The sequence below is a fragment of the Sabethes cyaneus genome, chromosome 2, assembly GCF_943734655.1.
Source record: "Sabethes cyaneus chromosome 2, idSabCyanKW18_F2, whole genome shotgun sequence".
In the NCBI taxonomy this organism is placed as follows: domain Eukaryota; kingdom Metazoa; phylum Arthropoda; class Insecta; order Diptera; family Culicidae; genus Sabethes; species Sabethes cyaneus.
This window is the reverse complement of record NC_071354.1, coordinates 214,048,957-214,065,175: the sequence shown is the minus strand read 5'-3', so window position 1 is coordinate 214,065,175 and position 16,219 is coordinate 214,048,957. Positions and strand designations below refer to the sequence as shown.

General features: G+C 42.3%; 1 protein-coding gene across 1 annotated transcript; it reads right to left on the bottom strand.

Annotated features, from left to right (window-relative positions):
- Window positions 1–12,538: 12,538 nt before the first annotated feature.
- On the bottom strand, window positions 12,539–16,125 carry LOC128734279 (F-box only protein 33). Its single transcript, XM_053828379.1, has 9 exons — window positions 16,060–16,125; window positions 15,660–15,999; window positions 15,432–15,587; window positions 15,264–15,371; window positions 15,088–15,199; window positions 14,632–15,024; window positions 14,490–14,567; window positions 14,197–14,430; window positions 12,539–14,136 (listed from the first exon to the last, which is right to left on the bottom strand). Exons 2-9 carry the CDS (start codon window positions 15,791–15,793, stop codon window positions 13,996–13,998), a joined length of 1,356 nt encoding a protein of 451 aa, XP_053684354.1. The 5' UTR covers window positions 15,794–15,999; window positions 16,060–16,125; the 3' UTR covers window positions 12,539–13,995.
- Between the last annotated feature and the right edge of the window lie 94 nt (window positions 16,126–16,219).

Here is a 16,219-nt window from a genome sequence, read left to right as displayed (position 1 = left end):
ACATGACCGGCAGCATAGAATCCAGTTTGTTGCCGCCAGAGTAGCATCGATCTTCTCCTGGATCCGGTTGAGTACTTTGAGAGTTATACAGAGCAACGTGATGCCACGCCAGTTACCGCATTCAGTTAGATCTCCTTTTTTAGGGACCACTTTTTTGACCAATATGCCCTGCATCCAGTCCAGTGCTGAAAAGTTGATGCATCATCTGGGCAGACGAAGATGGGTCAGCTCAATTGGATTTCATACTCTTGATGGCTGCTTCAATTTGATCCAGCGATGGCGTCTCCGAGTTGACACGGTTAATTCGACGAACTGTAGGCCCTAAACGCTGCTGGTTTTGTTGGTCTCTGACACTCGACACTGGAGAGAGTTGTTCAAAATGTTCAGTCCATCGCTTAAGCTGTTTTGTGCGGTCGGTCAGTAGCTGACCAGCTCTGTTCTTTAGCGGCATCTTTGTATTCATCCTGGAACCACTAAGGCGGCGAGAAATATCGTACAGCAAACTGATATCACCATTGGCGGCGGCGTCTCTCTCTTCGTCTCTCTCCGCTCGCCGATCTTCCTCCAAGATTCTTCCGAAATCCACTCCCTCCACCCGCTGCACGCTTTGCCGAGGTTTTCATCACTGGTCGTGATGAAGGCGTTCTTGATGCCGGTCCATTGCTCTTCCACGGTTCCACCAGGTGGCAGCTCCGAGGCTCGGGATTCAAGTTCTTCGACAAAGGCCCTTTTCACCTCAGGATTCTCCAATCGGCGGACGTTGTAGCGGCACCCAACTTTCTCCTCCCGACGTTAGACACGTGCGACTTGCAAAAGTATTACAGCGATAACAAGATAATGGTCAGATGCGATATCAGCGCTGCGTTTGTGACCTACATCAAGAAGGCTCCTTCGTCATTTTAAGCTGATGCAGATGCGGTTGATTTGGTTTTCGGTTCGGCCGTCGCGGGAAACCCACGTGACTTTATGTACTGGTCTTTGGGGGAGGAGTGATCCACCAATGACCATGTTGTTATTACCACAGAGTTCTGTAAACAGCTCCCCGTTTCCGCTCACATCTCCTAGGCCATGGTCCACGTTGTTTGAACCAATCTTCACATTGAAGTCGCCCAAGTCGATTTGGATGTCCCCCTTCGGATTTTCGCAACCACGCTGTTCAACTGGCTGTAGAAACTCTCCCCTGCAGGTCGGCAGCATCTGCTGGCTGGATTGCTGCAAGGTTTCTAACCCGTGTCCTGAATATGGCAACGATTTTTCTTTCGTTTATCGGTTCCCACTTTATCAGGGCCGCATGTGTCGCTGGGCTCAGTTAGAATCCAACTCCTCTTTCTTGAGTAGCAATTTCACCTCGTATGCCAGAGTAAAGCCAGACTTACCCAAACGATGTATTGTGTTCACCAGTACCCGGCCAGTGGACCTCGCTCAGTTCCAGGAATTCAAGCTTCAGCCAGCCAGCTTCCCTCGCAAGTTAGGCCAGGTTGCCCAGCTAGGCAAGGATAAGTATATTCCATGTTCCGATTCGTGTTCGTGTTTTCATGCTTTCAGGTCGTTGCCAATAATCCAGAGCGGTCTCTTCTTTCATTTTCTGTAACGTAGAAGTTTAGGATACAGTACGTTGTCAAAATAAGGTCCCAACCCAAATCCAGCTAACGGAGATGCCATTTTAGAGTGAACGGGAGTTACTGTGCCCCCTTCCCTGTTTGCGCAATATTACCTGATTGTTGCAATATTTTAAACTTATTTTTGAAGTAACACGCCATGAGCTTGCTCTAAACTGATTTACACCTGTTTCCTGTTAACGGGAAATTAGCAGTCATCAACTTTTCGTCGGAAAGCCCAATTTTGGAAACAGTTTTTAAGCCCAAAAGTGGAGTTTTGTAAATACTGCATTCTTCTTGCGAATCTGAACACTTCAAATATATTTTCATGAACAGAATTTTTGTTTCAAACAAAAAAACTGCTTCTGAAATTGGCAGAATCGATGACAACTAATTTCACCTTAAAGCTCTATATAATATTCCACAGTTTTTCAGGTGCTGTTGTTGCACTCTGTTTACACTTATTGTTGCATTTTACTTTGATAGAAATGTGAAACAAATTTCTACCAGTGGGTATTAATTATGAATTCACCAATTATGTTTGATGTGCAAAGCCATAGAGATTAACACTACAGTTACAAAACGAACTCACCGGGGTTTTAGGTGTTCCTTGGCAGGATGCAATAAACTGCAAAAGCCGCCTCATTTTGCACCAGTATAGCTGTTCCTGTGTACAGGTTGCCCTGGTTTGACTGATTCTGAAATGGAAACTCCATTGATGGGACTGAGGCTGTTGAACGGCATTCAGCAAACAGACCCACCATTTCCAAAGCTATATAAAAGGAGGGCTCTAACGACTCCAGTATGAGAGTCAGACCGATCCTCCACCGATGATAGTACCAGGAACGCTTGATGAGCCGCAGAACAACACATCTGCAGCTTAATTGCCCCCAATAATGGTCATACGGCACTAATAAAACGATTTATTGAATAACTTTTCCGGAAATCACAAGAAATTATTGACAGCGAAAATTTTTGCATACACTGTGCTTACTGCGATTTTCCCAATGCCTGCCCCATGTTATTACACTGGTACAAAACGAATGTTGTTTCCATCCAAAACATTGCGGATCTTCGCGCTTTCGATCAAAACCTTCGTAAATTTGAGACAAATTTGTTACAACCTGGATGTTTGTGCACTGTGCTGTGCATCGGTGGACCTTTCGAACAGACAATTTTAACACACCTAGGATGATAGTTGTCAAACTTGCTATATTCGCTGTCTTTTTCGCTTATCGACTAATCCATATTCAATCTTCTGAAGAATCATCATGATTTTAAAAATTTATATATATTTTATGGATTAAACTGATTCCTTCTTTAAAGGTTACTTTTGTTTTCTGCTACATATTATTTGTCTATATTATTACATTTTTTTTCATATATAAAAGTAATCGAAATCCAACAGAAAAATAATTCGATTGCAAAAATAAACGATCCGTTTGTTTCGTTCGTATTCATTGTGAGTGTGTTATTATATTCTCTTGCTCTACAACTCTTTTGTTTTTGTTTTTGCTTCTTAATTTGTTCTGTATTCTTCAGCAAGACATTCAATTCGTTTGGTATTTCGGTACGTTTTTTGTAACTAGCAGTGCCACTTACGCGTGTGCTTGTTGTTTTTGTTTGTTTCTTTTTTGCTGTTGTTGTTGTTTAGAACGTAGATTTTTTGTTTTGTTTATCATTACATTACTCTAGAGCAGTCCATTTTTTGGTAATTGTTGCTGTTTTACATACATACTCATGCTTTTTCTCTGTTTTATCTACTCTCACTAGTCTTTGATGATGGATTTTTTTTGTTTTATCTCGTTAATATTTACCCTTTTGTACCCTACATTTTTTTTGTTTGTGTGTTTTAGCTTCGGCGGACTGGTTTGCTGTGATAGTCCTTTCTTTTTCCTGCTAGATAGAGATGGCTTTTGTTACAAAAAATCTTTATTTACTTTCCACAGTTTAGCATCTTACTTGTTGAGTTTCTTTGTTTGTTTGTGTGTTTGGGTTACCCATTGTTTTTTGCTTATTTTTCCTTATTTTATAGGGTATTATGTTTTGCATATCACAGATGTTAACATTTGCACGTAGTTGGTTTGAGTTTTGTTACGTTTTCTTCCGCTTGTGTTAATATATATAACGGTCGCACTGCGGTGGTATTTCTTTCCTCCCTTTAAAGTTGGTTTCTCCGACAGATTCGTCACTTCAAGTCGATCTGTTCAACTTATTAGCTTAACTTTCGTATGTATGATGAACGACACAAATTGTTCTGGTGAAATTATAAAAGCCTAACACGCCTTTTAAACCTAAGTAGATAATTGCTAAAACTTGCTAAACTTGTCGTATTTGGAACGTACGGCATGGAGTAAATTTTATTTCTGAAGGGGATAGAGAGTTTTGACAAATGTGAGGCAAAGACAAAAAAGCTTATTCGCCCCATCATAGTAAGCATGTTTTCACTGAGACGTTTTTCATATTAGTGCTAGGCGCATGGTATTAGATTATTTAATTTGTGTAATATTGCGTGATCCGGCAAGTTGAACAGATTGACTTTCTGTAAGTATCGAACCACTTCACCTCGAAGTTTTTCTCGGCTCTAAATTATTCTCGATCGTTGGCTCGGTTGACCCGTTTTCGACCCAGATGGCAGCGATCATTTTCTTCTTTCTTCACCGACAGTGATAATTAATGTAATTAGTGCGACCTTATATTACAGCACTGCTGTTTTGCTCTAAGGACAGATTTTATTTACGCTCCTAACATGATTTTCAACTAGTTAACAATGGCATCTCGTTCATTTCGTTCAGGTTTTACCGCATCTCCCTCGAATTGATTGGTGTTAGTTGGCTCGTTTATACTCTCATTTTTTCAGAACATTATTTCTCTTTTTATTTTTTGTTTGAAACAGTTACAAAACGATTCGAATGTCACACAAATAGAACGAAAATTTGAGCCAACTAATTTACAACGAACATATTATGATTCCGCTAGAGCCCCCTGCGCACACATTTTGATTGACAAATGAAATTATTTCGCTCTAAAATTCTCAAACATCTACTGAGTACGGCGCAGTATTTTTGCTTTTCATGCAGTCAATGTTATACATAATTAATTAGTTTATGTTGATTCAACTTTAAGAAAACCACACTTTTTTTTTTTGTTTGTTTATCTTTTCACTAGATGTGTATCAAACATAAATACATGCATATTTTTATTTCTCTAAATTCTATTACTACACAAACTAAGCATTCCATAACCATGAAAATAAATAATTCCTACTCTAAAAAATTAAGAATGTTTTTTTACGATTCAGTTTTTGTTCTTTTGATTAAATATCGTCAGCTGAGTACCGGAGAAAGAAAACATTTATGTATCGTGTTTGAGTGTGTATGTGTGTGCTTTTGTGTGTTTGAATGCTGGTATGTGCTGGTGAGTTTGAGTCGTTTTCTGCTCTGAACCGGTGTTTCATCATCTGATCGCATTTCTTCTTCAACAATTGGCTTGTTGTCTTCCTATCATTACTTTGCTTCGGCGCACTGACACGTGTTTGCTTCTGTTAGATTCATTTGTTTATCAACGTCCTTATCATCTTTTTCATATTTCGATATTATCACAGATCTAATTTGTTGCGTTAAGGAATTGTTGTTATGTTCATTGTTTGCTGTGGCATTTGCTTTTATGTTCTTTTGCTTATTTGTTGTGATTGATGTTTGTATTGTAACATCTAGAGGACACTGAATCGGCTGCTGTTGCCATGGCATCATCGGTCGATTGAGCGTTTTCTGCTTATAGTGTTTACTTGTTTGTTTGTTTGTTTATTTTCGCTTAGGCACGCTGTTGCATGATGTTTTATGGCAATTTAATTATTTGTTCCCTTCTGATTCTGATTTCTTGTTGTTGATTTTTTCTTAAAGTTGTTATCTGTTCTTTTAGGAAAAAAGATCGACCATGTCGGAAGGGACGGTTCGTGTTTGCTTGTTCGCGGGAGCGACACTCCCGCCGCCGTACCGCGTGCCGTTTGCAAAGACACTGCCGTTGGTGACGTTACTAAGATTACTACCATGTCTATCATTTTGTATTTTGTTCGCTAGTATTCATCCGTAACTCGATTTTGCTTGGCCTTGCATCATCTATAGGGTTTATCTTTACTGTCTTTCCTGCTGGCTCTTTGCTGACTAGGAAGTTAACGAAAACGTTTCATTTATCTGCTGCTGCTGTAGAACAAACTATAAACCTATCCTTCAGATCCAAGATACGTCGAATTTATGTCTAAAAATAATCACATCCCAATACACAAAAATGTTTCCGCTAATCTGATTGAATAGATGAATGAAATTTGACAACATTTTTCTGTTAATTATTCCATCTATTGGTTTGCTCCAGTGGCAATTTGAGAGGTACACAAGTACATACACACAATTTTGTTGCCATTACTTACAAGCTAATAATGTCTGGATATATTCCATTTTTTTATACAATATTATATACTGTACGGGTTGCATGCCGATGGAAATTTTCCCTTTTTTTCACATGCCTGAATTTCAAAGTTCATAACAGTGGCAAAACGCGTACCATTGGTTTTTAGAGTTCGTTGATTATAAATATATTCCTATGTAATGTACTATAAGTAGATTTTGTCACAAATTAAAGATTGCTCTAACAACATGTTTTGATGTTCTCGTTTATTACCTTAATGTTGTTTTAATATTCGAACCGATAATTATATTTGATGTTCCTGCTTTTCTCACGTTGCTTTGCGTTGCGTTGTGGTTAAACGTTTTTTTGAGAGAAATTAATAACAGTGGTAACAGCCAACGGTTTACAATAGTAGAATCATCCATGCAAAACAAGTACCTAAACTATGTCGTTCCCTTTATTAACACCTTCCTACCTTTGGGAGCGCCGACTGAGCATTATGACTCTACTTTTGCTACTGAGTTGTTGTTGGTCACTGAAATAATGATTTTATCCGGAACAGTTCAATTGTTTCGTTTAGTTGTATTTCATTAAAATTATATTTTGTTTTTTTTACTGCCCGATGTATCTCATGCAACTGGCAAAGCTAATTTGTTGATATCTCAGCGCGAGACAAGGCGGGAAGGGGAAACAGTGGAAAATTAGGTAACAATGGCAACGCTTATTTAGTTAGTATAACGTTCATCTTTATCCAAGCTGGGGGATCTGCGAATCGAACTTACTAGGCGGTCGACGTATTTCATACTCCACCAAAACTGGTGGGTTGAGTTATTTTTAGACACCAATTGTGCCTCTTTCCGTTGTGTTTCCGGTAGAACTTTCACGTTTCATGAGAGCGATGAAACTGTCCCAATTTTCCATGCCGCACCTCATTTTACTGCCTTTACGGTGCTTTAACTGCCGGGAGAGTCGAGAAGCATGCGAGTGCTTTCGAGAAAATTGAGAAATCGACAGTTCCATATGACGAGTTGCTAATCATTAGATTACTTGGGTCCATGCTTGGGTCTTTGCGGATTGACCTGGTCAAAATGTTTACATGCAGCACATGTCGGGATAAAGATGGAGGGATTTTGTCACTGTAAATGGAATACCAAGACAACAGGGGTAATGACTCATCAATCAATACGGCGAATCATGGTGATGTGCCGACTCCCACAATAGGTAATGTGATCGAGCCCATCAAGCAGCTCAAGAACAACAAGGCAGCTGGCAAAGATGGCATCGCAGCGGAGCTTATCAAGAAGGGCCGGGATAGATTGACTACCTGTTTGCACTGGCTGATAGTCAGGATTTGGGAAACAGAACAGATACCGCTGGAGTGGAAGGAGGGAGTAATAGGCCTAACATACAAGAAGGGTGACAAGTTGCAATGTGAGAACTATCGAGCATTCTCCATTCTCAATACCGCCTATAAAGTGCTTTCTCAGATGATTTTCTACGTCTATCGTCATCGTCGGGAAGTTATCAAGCCGGTTTTGTGGACGAGCGATGGACAACGGACCAAATCTTTGTGCTGCGACAGATCCTCCAAAAATGTCTACATAATTTACACTACATAATTTTTTTTTGCAATTTGATCTGACAATGTTATGTTATATGCACAGACAAACAGACATAACTCTTGAAAGAAAAATCAACAAAAAATATTGTACTTCACATTTAACCTGGACACTAGCACCATCTATGATCGACATTCCCAAATATCAAATAGCAACAGGAGTATCCCTCGAACTAGCAAGTATTTTTTATGGGGCATTCCCCTTCTTTCGTTAAAAAGCGCCACTTTGACCAAAACGGAGACATTTCCAACTAAGCCCAACCAAAAGAAGAGCCGAACAGGTATGGCCAGTAGCATGGCTGTACAATCGCTCAAACAATCTAAAAAAATATATAACGTCGAGTATCCACCCCTAGGTTACTCAAAAGTTGCTGAGTCTCAATAAGAGAGATCTCAGCAAGCTTACCGGTCTTGCGACAGGACATTGTCCGACTAAATATCATCTTCAGAATCACAGTTTCGTACAAGATGATATTTAACCTCGGAACACTTGCTCTGCAATCGTGGAGTACAAATAGTACGCAGACTGCAGTATCTCAAAAAGGGCAGTCTGGTTGGCGTCGCCGATCAGGGTACTAGGAGTATAAATGTGCCGTCTCGCCCCAACTACCAGCCTGTCACTTTCTCAATAAGTGATAGGTAAGCTTGAAGCGTATAGTAAAATAATAAAAAACGGGGCATACCACAATAGTTCAAAATAATGGACGCAGTGGTAAGAGTACCCAACAGAGGAGAAGAAGCCCAAATTCCAAATGGCGGTTTTATCGGTGCGAAGAATGGAAAACGAGTGTTATATGTGTGAGGCACATAAAAATCATTTGTATCGCCATGAATAACATTTATGGCCCCATTAAAAGTATGTACAAGAGCACATAATTTTCGAATATAGGACATGAAACATAATTTTTATGGCAGTTCACACATATTTTTATTTTTTAAGTTATACCGTGGACCCCCGTTCGTTTGACCATTTTTATCTGAACATTTTTTAATTAACACGCCGCTGGTTTTCATGACGTGCAAATTAAAAATGGTTCAAATGTCATTCTCAACATGACATCATTTGCTTATGCAGACAATGCACATAAACACGATTTGTATGTACTGATCTAGCGTGTTTATTCTGTTTCACATTGCGTTTTCCCAACGATTATGATAGAAATCCGCTTGATAAATGAAATATTCGCTGCTTGCAACTGCCAACTGAATCAAACCACCAAAAACATAACAAAGAGCTGGGCGGCCAGTTCACATATTGTTCCAGCATATTTAGGGTTGCCAGTTGTTCAAATTAAAAACTAACCCCGTTAGTTTGAATGAGGAATCGTTCGAACGAACGGGGGTCCAGTGTATACCTTTTATGGGCTGCCTCGTGCCATCGAAAGAGCTGCGAGAGAGGTGGTATCGTGCCGATGCGTGGAAGACAGCGTAACAGCTGGTTTGATGTCGAACTAGAGCTGCGGAAAAAAGAATTCATCGTCTAAAGAAACGCGAGTGCGAGGAGCACGTGGTCGCCGGCGCAGAGGAGTGATACCCCAGCTACGGCACGGAGCTTCTACAAAACGGAGAGATGTAGAAATTTTGCCATGCCTGTGATGTGTAACGATAGTGCTGGCAACCTGCTTACCGACAAAACGGCGCTAACAGCTAGGTGGAAGGAGCACTTCCAGACACTGTTGAATGGCCAGGTAAATGCGGAGATCAGCGGGGACAGGATAGGAATTGTAAGCGATGGTCAAGCTGTGGAGCCACCAACACAGGAGGAGGTTAAAAGGTGAGGGTCGCTTCACGACGGATCAGATGTTTACCCTGCGTCAGTTGCTAGACAAGTTCCGGGAGTGCAACTTGCAGACACACCATCTGTTTGTGGACTTTAAAACGGCGTCCGATTCTGTTAAACGAAATTAGCTGTAGTAGATAATGCTAGAACATGGTTTTCCGACGTAACTAGTTACGCTGATTCGTGCGACGCTGGACGGATCCAAATCATGCGTTAGAATAGCGGGTGAGACCTCAGCTGCTTTCGTGACGTTGGATGGACTGAAGCAAGGGGATGCACTCTCTAACCTGCTATTCAACATTGCCTTGGAAGGTGCATTACGAAGGGCAGACGTGGAAAGGAATGGAACTATCATCACGAAATCTCACATGCTTCTTGGTTTTGTAGATGACGTCGATATCATCGGAATCAACCGTAGAGTAATGGAAGAGGTCTTCAGAAGAGGACTCCCGGCAGAACTCTTCAAAAATGGCCAAGAACCGCTAGTAACGGCACTCCACTGGCTGATTTCAAGGATTTGGGAAGGAGAGAAACTACCGGAGGAGTGGATGGAAGGCGTAGTCTGTCCCATCTACAAAAAGGGCGACCGGCTAGACTGCTGTATCAGCATCTTTGGCTCGAGCAGCACGTTCCTCACAATCATGTCTGCTGATGTCTGATCTGACTGCTGTAACTACCGCGGCATTACGCTGGTCAACGCCGCCTACAAGGTGCTCTCCCAGATTTTGTTGCGTCGTCAATAGCAAGAGGCGGGCGGGTATCAGGCGGGCTTTACGGGGCCCGTGTTACTACGGATCAAATTTTTACTCTCCGACAAATCCTTCAGAAATGTCGAGAGTACAACGTGCCCACGCATCATATTTTCGTGGATTTCAGAGCAGCATATGATACCGTTGAACGCGAACAGCTATGGCAGATAATGCACGAGTACGGTTTTCCGGACAAACTGACGCGGCTAATCAAATCTACTCTGGAATGAGTGATGTGCTACGTTCGCGTTTCGGGGACACTCTCAAGCCCTTTCGAATCGCGCAGAGGGTTACGGCAAGTAGATGGACTGTCCTGTATGTTATTCAATATCGCTATTGAAGGTGTGATCCGGCGAGCGGGCATCGAAACGAGAGGAACGATCTTCAGCAAGAGTAGCCAACTCCTAGTCTTTGCAGACGACCTCGACATCATTACTAGAAACCGTGGGACGGCGGAGGTAATCTACGCCACACTAAAAACGGAGGCTAGAAGGATAGGGTTACAAATTAATGCGTCGAAAACCAAATATATGATAGGAAGAGGCTCCCGAGATAGTAACGTTTGCCTCCCACGGACCGTGACTATTGACGGCGATGAACTGGAAGTGGTTGATGAGTTCGTATATTTGGGACCTCTGGTCACTGCCGACAATAATACGAGTAAGGAGATTCAACGACGCATTCAAGCTGGAAATCGAGCCTACTTTTCCCTTCGCAAGACGTTTCGATCAAGGAGCATACGCCGTCGCACAAAGCTGACGATGTACAAAACGCTAATCAGACCGGTAGTCCTCTACGGACTTGAGACAGTAACTTTACTTACGGAAGACATACGTGCACTTGCCGTTTTCGAACGAAAGGTGTTGCGGACTATTTTTGGCGAGAGTACAGACGGAAAGCGGAGAGTGGTGGAGACGTATGAATCACGAGCTACAGGCACTGCTTGGAGAGATTCCCATCGTACACCTGGCGAAAGTTGGGAGACTACGGTGGGCCGGCCACGTCGCAAGGATGCCGGACGACTGTGTAGTGAAATCCGTTCTCTTCAAGAACCCCACCGGCACCAGGAATAGAGGGGCGCAACGTGCTAGATGGCTCGACCAGGTTGAAGCCGACTTGCGTATGTCGAGACGCGCAACGAATTAGCGACGGGTAGTCCAAGACCGAGTACAATGGAGAGGAATTCTTGATACGGCAAGAGCCACCCCGGCTCTCGGCTGAATAAGTAAGTAAGTAAGTAAGTAAGTAAAGGAAGCTGATCGGCGAGTGCTTGGGGTTTTTGAGCGTAAAATTCTGCGATCTATACTTGGTGGCAAAATGGAAAATGGAGTGTGGCGCAGACGCATGAATCACGAGCTGTACCAAGTATACAAATATGCTGGTATAGTGAAGGTAGTGCAATGTGGCAGGCTGCGGTGGGCTGGACACGTGGCCAGAATGCCCGATGAAAGAGGAGCCAAAACTATTTCCAGCAGAGAACCAGGAAGAGGCCGTAGACTCCGACCCCGCACCCGGTGGCTGTGTGCTGTCGAAGACGATGCACGTTCAGCTGGTATTCGTGGGGATTGGAGAACGGCAGCCCAGGACCGACGGTACTGGAGGACCATAATTCGTTCGGCGCAGGATCAGTAACGGACCGTTGGCACTAAAGTAAATTAAGTAATCTGCTGGGTTCCCTTACAAATTTCTCAGCATTTGTCTTAGACCATTCTTGTCAACTGGGAGGCTCTCCGCATGATGTATGTACGGCGTACATACATGTACAGAGTACAGCGTGGTACGCCACTAGTTCTTCAGTTTACTTCTGCCTACCACCAGAGCTTTAGAAACATGACCAAGAAATGTTGGCAAATGTTCTACACTAGGTTATTTCCAAGATTAGAGAGAAGAAGCTTCCGGAGCAATGGATGGAAGGAGAGGTTTGTCCCATCTACAAAAAGAGTGAACAGTTACGCAGGATGGCATCCATAGCACAAAGTTTGGTAGTGAATTATCAGGCGTGATTCATAAGGACTCGTGCAACTGCGGACCAAATTTTTACCATCCGACAGATCTTGCAGAAATGTCAGGAGCACAACGTGCCCCAGCATACGATACAGTCGATCAAGACCAGCTATACAAGATAATGCACGAACACTGTTTTCCAAAGCTCAGAGCTACATGAGATCAAGTGATGTTTCGTGCGCATCTCGGAGACACTCTCGAGTTCTTTCAAGACGCGGAGAGGGTTGAGACAAGGTAACTACCTATTCGCAGGCAGTTCAACATCGCTCTTGAAGGGGTGAGATGATCCGATGAGGTCGAAACTCCTAGTCCAACTCCTAGACTTCACAGATGACTTTGATATCGAAATCAAGAGCCTTGTGAGGGTGGAGACAATCTACGCCAGTATGAAAACGAAGTTTAACTGTATTCGGCTGTCGAAGACCAAATACATAAATGGAAGAGGCTCAAAGGAAACAAACGCACGTTACCCACGGACGGTAGTCGGTTGCGTATTTGGATCGCTGATGGGTTGATTGCTTTTTCTGGCCTAATTTGAAGAGCTGCCACTGTTTAAATTCGATCAAACAATTGCACACCGACAATGGCTATGGCGTCATCGTAGGTCCTGAAGATTAGAATCCGGTGCAGTGAACATAAGTAGAGACTGGATCATAGCAGTTCACGACGCAGAGATCTCTAAGCGAATGCTGCATTTGACAATCGATCGATAATCAGGCAGTGGTTGATGCAAGACAAGACTACTTGGCAGTTCTCGCCATTCAGGTTGTGCCATTCTCGAGGATGGGGCATGCGGCCACATCATTTCATTTCACTGGATAATATCAACCACTGGCTGGTATCTTTAAGTTTCAGTTACAAGCCGTACATTATTGATTTCCGAGGCAAATAAAGTAAACATCTCTTCTTAAGTTCTGAAATTCAACTCAAACCTCAGATCAACTGAACTGCCCCTATCAATCACAAGATTAGCTCTTCCTTTCTAAACCTAGTATCCAATAAATATTGTAACGGATAACAAATAAGACTGTATAAGTTCGTATGGTTATTCATATAGTAAGCAAAACATCAAATAATACGCAAATATAAGACATAAATAATGTAACCGCAAAAAAATAAATCACAGATCCGTTGTTGTTTTCTTATCTTATCGGTTTACGAGGGTGCTGCGGTGGCATGCATTCGTTACTTTAAAAAAAAGAGACAGTTTTTCCTTCTGCTGCGCACACAGTACCTTACCTAGATGGGTCGTACTTTTCGTATTCTTGTATTCCGCTAGTAAATCTCACTTTGCTCTAAAAAAGTTGTTCTAGATTGGGATTTGCTTGCTCGCTGGCTCGTTCGCGTACTACTCTGGCTGGACTAAGTGGAATATGTGCCCTCATTCTCGTCTTGCTTGAAATTATTATCTCTAATATCAAAATATAGCGCCTCCTGTTTATGTATGTCTATGTTAATAAAACATAGTTGAATTCGGTTGAAAATTGCCACTAATCTCGAATGTGTGTAGGCATGGTTAACCTTTCATTTTGCTGGACAAAAGGGAAAAATGCAACCCCGTCCGTTTGGTAAGTAGTTATTGATTTGCCTTCGACTGATCTGTTCTGAGCTTTGACGGGTGGTTATTTCGCTGTTACGCTAATGCACTAAAATACATTAAATATTAACTTTTTTCTCTACGTTTTCTTGAATGAATACGTGCGTCTGCTTGTTTTTGCTAAAATAGGTTTCAAGCAAGTGTTTTACCTCGGCGATCTGCTTTGAGCTGCTTTCCGAATGTTTTACCTGTTTTTACTTACTGTTCTAAATCTGTGTCTATACGAGCAGGGGCTACTTACACGTTCAAGGCATGACTCCGTTGCGTATGTATCGCAAGATGTACTGATCGCGCACGTCGTCAGAAACCGGATAGAACCCAAGTGCAGCTGGAAGCGTTTTGGGATCCAGTGGAGCCCACTTCTGGCCAAGCTGCGTGCTGATTTCCTGTTTAGGGCAAACACGTATTAAGTAGAGCGTCGAAATAGTCGCATTCAGCGAACATACCTCAATAAATGGAGCCATCATTACCGACGGCATTGACAGATCAATTCGAGACACCTCCAGCACCTTTAATTCTTTTCCTCGGAGACGCGATATTCCTACCAGATTATGTGGATCGAGCACATAACCGTGAATAACGATTTCCTCCAGTTTCTTACAGCGCCAAGCCATCATAACCAGCGGGTCTTGGCCGGTTCTTACCACCAGTTCCATAATGTTGCGATACTCCTGAATGCGCTAAAATGAATCGACAAAATTATCAACGGAATTAAAGGCCCCAAAATATGAACGCTAACCATGGAATCAACCCAAATCATGCTCTTCAATGTTTCCTTGTAAAAGCGAGACAAATATTCCAATGCGTCAAAATTGATCTAAAACAAAAGGAATTGTTAAACTTATCTCTAGGGCGTAAGTCATATGAATCTAACGAAATACCCTATCGCAGAAAAGAACCTTCAGATGGGACAACGGCATCGACGGGCGCAGAATGTGACTGTGCAATATATCGACCGCTTCGTAAGCGCACACCAGCGTCAAATGCAGCTCAACGTGCGGGTTGGTTACACTGAAGCTGGCCCAGGCTGCTTCTGAGATTCCGGGATGATCCTCGTCCACGCCGTGGACGTGAACCACCAACCGTCGCAGTGGCAATAGCTGCAGCGTTTGCAAAAAATCGTCACACAGAATGTCGTAATCGAGCGAGATGTGCTGCAGAGCGTTGCACTTTTCGAATAGATTCGGCTCGATCATGCTCAGCGCGTAATGGCTAGGATCTTGCTTTACGGAGGCAAAGTCCAGCTGCTGCAAGAACTGAGGTCGAGGGCAACTCTGGAATGTAATTTTTAAGTGTTATAAAATGACTTCTCCAGCAGTCAGATGCCCGCAACTTACGTTTAAAAAATCAGTGGCATGCAGTGCTAAAATTTCCGAACATCCTAAATCTAGCACCTTGAGCGGGGGACTTTGGCGACTAAGTAAAGTCTTAATGGGTTCAACGAACAGCCTGCAATAGAAAGCCAATCAAGAAACCACCTTTTTCGCATGTTTCGTAATATCTAAACACATACTTATAAATATAATTCCACTCTTCTTCGGAATAAAAACGCCCTGGCGTGACCAAGGTAGCATATTTTGGACGTAAGATCAAACTGACCAGACAAGAACTTTTACTTAATCTGCAAGTTTATTAAAAATTAATGTTGCGTGTCATAGAACGGAGGTTGACAGAGGAGTACTTGTAGAGAATTTCGGTCGTTAGTTCGACATCGTAGAGATTGCAAGAGTCGAAGGAGATTCTTGCTTCGTTGACTATATGGGCCAATGACTGTAGGAAGAAACTGTTCTTCCTGTTGTTCTCTCTTGCTACATCGAAATGTATATCCTTGAAAAACCTATGCAATATAGATTCAATGCAAATTAGATCGAAAAGCAACATGCAATATGTATAATATTTGAAAATTAACCTTGGTTGGAAGATAGCCGATCGCCAATGACAACATACCGACGAGGCCTGCAGTCGATCGTGGTAGTTCAAGTACTGGAACAAATTAGTGATAACAAGGGCCGGAAGCTCGGCCCAGTTGGGACTTCTGCTCATTACACTTGTTCCGCAATGTTTCAACGGAATAAAACACCAAACCCTGAATAGGCTAGCGAGCGCAAGAAATTTCACGACTGTATGAACAAAGAAAACACTGATTTGCAAATGTGTTCAAAGCTCCAATGATGAAACTATTTTTTTCCTCAGCTGTTCTGCGCTGCAGGGATTTGTGGGTGTGGGGCGCTGTTGACTTTTTCGTTTTTCTAGAAAAACAAATCACTCATCTAGGGGAAACTTCTATGTGTACACTAACTCTGACTTACTGCGGTTATAATGAACTACCACAGCGTTGCATAAAAGCTCAATCCAAGATTATTATGCGATTTTATCGATGACCAGTGAAAATTTCCTTTTTGTTTTTGTTAGCAATGTCATTGTTTTGATAGCAGCTTTTCTGATGCGCGATGATGAAAATATTTTTTT

What these genes read in the sequence shown, in the direction of transcription:
- LOC128734279 (XM_053828379.1), bottom strand. Translation starts at nt 15,793, where the DNA reads ATGAGCAGAAGTCCCAACTGGGCCGAGCTTCCGGCCCTTGTTATCACT. An exon ending in AGGTTCTTTTCTGCGATAGG is followed by an intron (nt 14,568 to 14,631) that starts GTATTTCGTTAG and finishes CTTTTGTTTTAG; the next exon opens with ATCAATTTTGACGCATTGGA. An exon ending in TGATGGCTCCATTTATTGAG is followed by an intron (nt 14,137 to 14,196) that starts GTATGTTCGCTG and finishes TGCCCTAAACAG; the next exon opens with GAAATCAGCACGCAGCTTGG.